Consider the following 7,479-nt stretch of genomic DNA (forward strand, 5'->3'; position numbering starts at 1 on the left):
TTAGTGCATATAACGCCAGGGCCTTTTGATGTCTCACAATGCTTGTTACGCCCAAAGATTGTCTCTTTGGACAGATCTACAACGCTTGGCTTCATGTTTGGAAGTTAAATGGACAGCGAGGTTGTTGAAACTCCCACGCTTTAAGCCTGCGCAGACACTCGGTGCGCTCCCCTGCTTCTTGCTGTAGAGATGGAGGCGGCGGGGCTGCAGGGACGGAGCTGCCACTCCAGTCCGGGCTCGGGGCGGAGGGGGAAAAAGGCAGCCCAGCTCAAACTTTTCCTCCCTTTTCTTCTCTTCATTTTATTCTTTGGCAGCCTTAAAATGGGAGCTCTGTGCAAAGCGTGCGCCCTGCGTAGGTAGCTTGTGTCTTGAAGTCGCTGGCAATGTTGCTGCTCCATGAAATCAAAATTTATGATTATTCAAATGTTGGGGACTGTGAAAAGAGAGGAAGAAAGAGAGAAAATTAATATTGCAGCTGTTCTTCTGATTAATGAGAGATAATTGCTCATGAAAAGTCACCCCTGTGGCATTTTGTTGTCTCCTGGATCTTTGTTCTTTTCCACTATTATTGAGGACTTTCTTGAAGACTAAGCGGTTCTTTTCAATTTTTGGTATTCAGAAAGTGTTGCTTGGTTACAGATAAAGGAGAAATCTCGGGCTATATTGGGTAAGATGTGCCACAGACAGCAATATCACAATGCCACTTTCAGAAAAGGATGGATACAAGTTAACGATGCGCTTTCAATAAAACATTAATAGACTTGTTCACGCTTTTATAATGACCTCCTTAATGGGAGCTGGGGGCAAGTCCTGTCTTTTGCTTGCCTTCACTTCACAACTTCGAGATGGCAAATCGCTTTGGAAACTAATAGCAAATCGATGTTAGATTAGGGAATAAATGCGGTTACAGCGCAGAGGCCCGCGGCCCCTCGCTTACCCGCGTAGGGCTTCATTTCGAGCTCAGCTTTCCTGTCCGGGACCTGGCCCAGCCCGGGCCCATCCCGCTCAGCGCTGCCGCCTGTCACCCCACTGGGGTGCTAGCGTCCACGGCTGCCCCGCACAGGTGGCCTTGAGGGTTGTTTTGGGGTGGTTGTGCGGGTCGAAACGTGTCCTCGGGCTGCGGCGCCTTGCAGAGAAGCAGGTTCTCCCGTGAACTCCGCAGAGATGCGCGCCTGGGAGCCAGCGCTCTCTCCGGGCGGGCATGGCTTTTTCTTCTGCCGGGAGCTGCTGGGGTTGGGGGAGGGAAGGGAAAGAGTTGCTTTTGTCATTTAAGCCGTGAATCTCTTCTACATAAAGGTGTTGGAGACATCTGGAAGAAAAGAGGGACCAGCACCCAGTCCTGCGCTCGGCGGACCAGGGGAGCGGCTCTGATGTTCTTTTTGAACTGCTCCACTTTCAAAGGGGGGCAATTTCGTTACATTCTCATTTGTTACACTGTCTTGAACTAAAGGCAGACAAAGCTATACTCTGTCACCCCGAGCAGAATGAAGGGAATCAAAGGATTTTCCCTTAAAAGGACTAATTTTCTCCTTGAATTATGAAAGTAATGGCTAGGTAACAGCCTGTGCTCTGTACCCAACTGCTTAATACCTTCTAAATCCTTCCACGTGGCTCTCCCAGTCGTAGCAATTAGAGCTCATTATAGGCTCATAAGAGCTCTCATTTCGGGGATTACTTAATGGACAATGAAATTTTATCGGACAGAATTATTGAAAAATAAAATTGTAACGAGGCTGATGTGATGTGGGCGCACGCCTTACATCATTCCGCCTGGTTTGGGATATCTGCTTTCAAATGACTTCTTTTCTTGCTCTGGCTTTCAGGGGTGGTTTTTATTTTGTGGGGTTGGGGGTTTTTTTCTTCATTTTTTTTTTTCTACTCTCTTTTATCACTGCTTTTGGTTTATTATAACAATTACAAATTGCAATTTTGATCCGACTCTTGCTCTGTCTGCTTTCCCTTATGACAGCCTCCTCCCCAGATCCACTCTATCACTGCAGACAGTTTTCTCTGCTGAGGTCGGTGGAGATTTTTTATTATTCTTTTCCAGATTAGCCTCTCAAAGGAAATAAAAGAAAAAAGGAGAAGAAACGGCGAGATTAATCCAAAACTCCGCCAGATGAACTGTGTTTTAAAAGGGGAGAGACAGACAGAATCCCGTGCCTGTGCACTGTGCCCGTGATGAGAAACCCGCAGGCCCTCGGAGCTCTGAAGACAGACCCCAGGGTACTCCCGGGACCGCGTTCCTCAGCTCCCCAGCGGGGGCTCGGATAGCGGTGCTGGCCCCGCCGCTGCCGGGGGCTCCTGGGCCTGGCCGCTCCGAGGCCTGGGCTGAGCCATCAGCAGCAGTTTGGGGAAAAGTAGTGAGGTCGGAGCCGACCCACCTAAACCCCGCGAGTCCCTAATTGTTGTCACAAGACGCAGGATTATCGCATTGCTGGAATAGCTGCCTGTTTACACTCCGGAGCCCCGCCGGCCGGTAAACACTTTCTAATTGAATTCTAATCACATTCAAATAGCTCCATAACCAGCCTCAGCTGCAATTCATAAAACTTTAATTGCCACCCATAAATCCTCAGATTGCCTAGTGCGGAGTGTCCCTAAAACCACTGTTGCATCGTGTTCGGTCGCGGAGGTGGTGAGGGGACAGCACGAGAGAGCCAGCCCTTCTTAGGGCTCCATTTATACTGCTGAGCCTCGTTGGTCCCGGGGCGAGGAAGCGCTGCATCCAGCAGCAGTTTTACTTTGCTGGGGTTTCACAGAAGGCGAGTGGGTGTGAGGAAGGGCTGGTGGGATGTCCGGAGCCCGGCCCTGCTCTGGGGCCCGAAAACCGCCTCTAGGGACATTACGGCTGTTCATTCAATCCCCGGCCTCTGCTCAGCCCCTGCTAATCAGGCGTAGTCTGTGTTTTCTGCTTTAGAGCACAATTGTCACTTCCCTCTCCCGATTCAAGCGGGATGAGATCCGCAGTCCGTTTTAAACGCCGCTTCGCATCTGCCAAACGAGAAGGCGATCGCCCTTCCATTAATGGTCTCTTCTTAAACTCCCATAAAACAGGTCATTGGAAAATCGTGTAATACGCTGTGAACACCTTGGCTTTTTAATGCAATCTGAAATGCTTCGGAGCCACCGACCGTATTTAACTGTTTATCCAATTTTACTTTGACTGTTTGCTTCAGCAGGCTTGGTGGAGATCAAAGCGCACAACACCCCCCACCCCACCCCCCCCGACACGTTCTCTTTCATTAGCGCTGTGCGCTGGGGTCCTGAAGCAGTCGGGGGAGCTCACTTGGAAGTTTTCCGTTTTGATACCGTTTGGCTGAGAAGTGTCCAGATATTTGAAGGCTTTGTCCGTTGGAGTAATTGCCAATTTGGCGAGATTCACTGAGGGTAAAAAGGGCGAGGAGGAAAAAAAGCCAACCACAAAACCCCACGCGGTGCACATATGTATGTACAAACACACGCACCCGCGCGATCTTTATATCTATGTCGGTATTTCTGCCTTCAAATGGTGCCGAAAGGGCTTCCTGAAGGAGTCCTGCGGGCAGGGTGGAGACCGGGCTGAGGAAAGGTGTTGGTAGGCGGGAGTCATGGCTCTTTGGATGACAGTTTACGAGGGGAGATGGGAGGGCAGGCAGCACTGAGCCGCTTGTTTCAGAGCATCACCTGCTCCCCTCTCTCCTTCCCTCCCTGCGGGGGAAGCCCAGAGCAGAACCTCCCCAACTGATTTTACACACCCCCTCTGGGTGTGTTGACAGGGGGATGTGTCAGCAAGCAGGACGTGTGTCGGGGCCGCGGCGCAGCCCGGGAAACCCCCCCTCCCCGGCTTCCCTGCTCCTATAATTTATCCGGGGCGGAGGCGAGGGACTGAAGTCATCGGGCAGTGAACGAGCACGCACACTTTGCCCCCCCCCCCCCCCCCCCCCCCGGCCTTGTCCCCCTTCCCCCCCGGCCTTGACCCCCTTCCCCCCCGCCCCCCGGCAGCCTCTCTTGCCGGCCTGGGAAGCCGGGGAGATTTAGATCTGCGAGGCTTTCAGCCATCACGTGTTTAAATAGTTGATATAAAACCCCGGCACAGGGGATCCAGGCGGGGGGACTTTAAGACCAGCCCTCTCCAGGGACCCTTTTGTTTAGCTCTCAAACATAAGCACCTTCTCGCCTCGCCAGGACTTCAGTGGCAACTTGGCCAAGCAGGAAACGCCCGGCTTCGGGAGAGAGCCTCCCCGGCTGCGGCGGGAGCCTTCCGAAATGTCCCGCTCTTTCTATGTCGACTCCTTAATCATCAAAGACTCCTCGAGGCCGGCTCCGTCCCTGCCTGAACATCACCACAGCCAGGACTTCTTCATCCCTCTCAGCATGCCTTCCCCCCTAGTCATGTCGGTGTCGGGCCCGGGCTGCCCGTCCCGCAAGAGCGGCGCTTTCTGCGTCTGCCCTCTCTGTGTCACCTCGCACCTGCACTCCTCCCGCCCTGCCGCCGCCGCCGGGGCCGTCCCACTCATCAAGAGCCAGTTCCCCGCCGCCGCCGCCAGCGAGGCCCAGTGCTGCCCACGGGCCGGCCACGCTCACCACCCGCCGCAGCACCCGCCGCCCGCCGCCTCCGGGCCCGCCGCCGCCGCCCTGGGGCACCCGGCGCATCACCCACCTGCCTGCGCCGCCACCGCCTACAGCGTCAGCGACCCTCGGAGGTTTCACTGCCTCGGCATGGGTAGGAGCCCTGCGGCCGCCGGGGAGGGGAGGGCAGCGGGAGAAGGGATTCCCCCGGGGAGAACGTTTGCCCCGGGGCGGAAAGCTGTGGGACCATGTCTTTCCTCTCTATCTTCTTTTTCCACTCCTTTCCCCCATCCCACTGAAGTTCGTGCTTTTCTCCCATGCAGGATCGTCCGATTCCAGCCAAATTCAAAATGGAAAAAGGATGAGGACAGCTTTCACCAGCACCCAGCTCTTGGAGCTGGAGAGGGAATTCTCCTCCAACATGTACCTGTCCCGGCTGCGGAGGATCGAGATAGCCACCTACCTGAACCTGTCAGAGAAGCAGGTGAAAATCTGGTTCCAAAACCGGAGGGTGAAGCACAAGAAAGAAGGCAAAGGTACCCAGCGAAACTCGCACGGGGGCTGCAAGTGCAGCACCAACCAGGGGCATTACCCCAGGTCTGAGGACGAAGAATCTCTGTCCCCCTCATCAGCAACCGAGGATAAAGAGATCTCCCCGTTATGAGCTCGGCCCGGAGCTCTGCTCCCGTTGCCGGGTTCCAGCCCGGAGGAGGCGAAGGCACCGCGGATCACCTGGAGCCCCCGGACCGGTGACAGCAGCCTGCCGCCCTGGAGCGGGCTGGCCCTCCCAGCCGGGAGGCTCCTTTACATCCCCTTGCAGTCATAGAGAGAGAGAGATAAATATATTTTTTTTTTTAATGTAAATGTTTTAGTCGTGAGAGTTCAACTAAAACGTTATTTAAGTAACCCCAGGAGCGGGCACCTGCTCTTCCTAACAAGTACCTCGGGACTGTACTCGCACGGCCCGGGGTGCCTCCCCCCCCTGCCGCAGGCAAGTTAAAGGAGAACAGTTCAAAATAAAGTATTTGGAACCGAAAGAGGAGACGTTAAAAAACTGAAAAGCAAACAAAAACCTGTAGGACTGAGAACCTCCTGGACTGACTTCTGAAAGAAAATGAAAACAGAAGTAAAGATCAGTCGTTTGTGTTTGGGACGGTGGTTTGTTCGTGAATGGTTTTATATAAAATTTATATTTATATTTATTTAAATAAATGAGATCAGACTAGAACTGGGTTTTTTTCTTCTCTTTCCCCCCCCCCCCAAGTGCCAGCCTGGTCCGAGCAGCGAAGGTGGGCTGGCTGGGCAGGGTGCGCTTCTTCGCAGTCCTTTGTACGGTGAAAACATCAGTGTGTATGTGTCAGACCTCCCAAAAGACTAGAAATAAACGCCATCGGCTACTAACCTGAGTACGTTTGCTGCTCCCCTGTGACTCGGGCCGGCCGGGGGGCGGAGGGAGGGGGACGGGGACCCCGCTCCGGAATGCAAATGAAGCCGCTTTTCGGAGCCCGACAGCTTTGTGCTCGCTGCCAGCCGGAGCCAGTGCCCGCCCTCACCCTGCCGACAGCTTTCCCCCGGCTGCTCGCCCGGCGACACCGGCTGTTCCTGGCTCAGGGCTGCCGCTGCCAGCAGCGGGTGAGGGACGAGGGGCTGCGCCCCGGAAATCCCCCCGCTCTGCTACCCGGCGCTATTGCCCCGGCTAGTACCACCCGAGTCTTTCCCATCCAGGGGCTGCTGCACACACCAGCCCTTCGCCAGGCTGAAACGCCACTTACGTTATCTGGGGTGATGTTAATCAAAAATCTGTGTTTATTTATTTATTAATCCCCTCAGGCAGCGGGACCTTATCCAGTCTTCTCGGTGTTGATTTGATTTAGGCGCCTTGGCCAGGCCCAGTGAGCAGATCAACCCTGCTCGTGGGGTCAGGCCAAGTAAGCCAGGCTGAAGGGCTCTGCACCCTGTGCTGGACGGTGCCCAACCACGGGCCCCATCCATTCTGCCTCTGCCTTGTCCATCCTGAGCTCCTTGCAGGGGCTGGTGCAGAGTAGGGTGAAACTGGAGCTGGTGAGTACCAAATGAGCCTCTTTGTAACTTTTTTGCTAGTTGCTGCAGTCTTGGCAGAAAAGCACATAAGCAGATCACAAGTGCCTTTTGCACACTGCATTATTGCCCACTCGCACCTTTTCCTTGGGTGGATTTCCCACTAACCCAATCTACACTTTTGACTTCAGCCCCTGAAACTGTTGCAAGACTTTTCAATATATAATTCCCTGAACAATCCCTAAATTTCTCATCTTTGATCAATAACCTCGGAGCTTCATCTTTCCAATTTCACTTCCCTGATCTGCTTCTAATCAGCAAACAAGTAATAAACCCACTTGGGATTTGTGCTGCAGTGTGAAAAACCCAAGCAGCCTGATTGCTGAAAAGAGGGAGAGAGATGAAGCCCCAGCACAGTGGCTCCCTCACTGCTTGCTCATCTTGGAGGAGACGTTTCATGCATAGGCAGGTCTGGGGTGGGATGAAAAAGGCCTGGTGTGGACACTGCCCTACAGCCCAGATCAGCTGTGGTGGAGGGAGTGCCCAGCACGCCCACAGTGCAGCTGCTTACCCAAGTAGCAGTCCCCTTACTTGTCAGGCTGGGGAGACCCGAGGGCCAAAGGCTTGTGGTCCTCATGGCCACCTCCCACGGGACCTTATGAAGGACCTGGCTGAGGGGGCTGCCTCTTCTTACCCTAAAATCTGCTGAGGTGAGCTCCAGAAACTGCTGTTCCTCTACTTCAGTTCACAGTGTCTAGCTTGCTTCTGCAATCCCACCTGGTCTTTTACAACCTAGAAGATCTGTGAGGAAAAGACCCTGTCACCCTCTTGGCAGATCATCCCCATCCTGTAACATGTGGGAATCAACAGACCTGCAGCAGTCTGTGAAGG

At 53.9% G+C, this 7,479-nt stretch overlaps 1 protein-coding gene across 1 annotated transcript; it reads left to right on the top strand.

Moving 5' to 3' along the window:
* The first annotated feature begins 4,248 nt into the window (after positions 1–4,248).
* Positions 4,249–5,215, top strand: GSX2 (GS homeobox 2). Its single transcript, XM_005149082.4, has 2 exons — positions 4,249–4,705; positions 4,875–5,215. Exons 1-2 carry the CDS (start codon positions 4,249–4,251, stop codon positions 5,213–5,215), a joined length of 798 nt encoding a protein of 265 aa, XP_005149139.4.
* The last annotated feature ends 2,264 nt before the right edge of the window (positions 5,216–7,479 follow it).

The sequence above is a fragment of the Melopsittacus undulatus genome, chromosome 7 (genome assembly GCF_012275295.1).
Source record: "Melopsittacus undulatus isolate bMelUnd1 chromosome 7, bMelUnd1.mat.Z, whole genome shotgun sequence".
NCBI lineage: Eukaryota > Metazoa > Chordata > Aves > Psittaciformes > Psittaculidae > Melopsittacus > Melopsittacus undulatus.

Excerpts from the sequence above, each read along its gene's own strand:
- GSX2 (XM_005149082.4), top strand. The coding sequence starts at position 4,249 with ATGTCCCGCTCTTTCTATGTCGACTCCTTAATCATCAAAGACTCCTCG. Across the intron at positions 4,706-4,874 it reads GTTTCACTGCCTCGGCATGG|GATCGTCCGATTCCAGCCAA; the intron begins GTAGGAGCCCTG and ends TCTCCCATGCAG.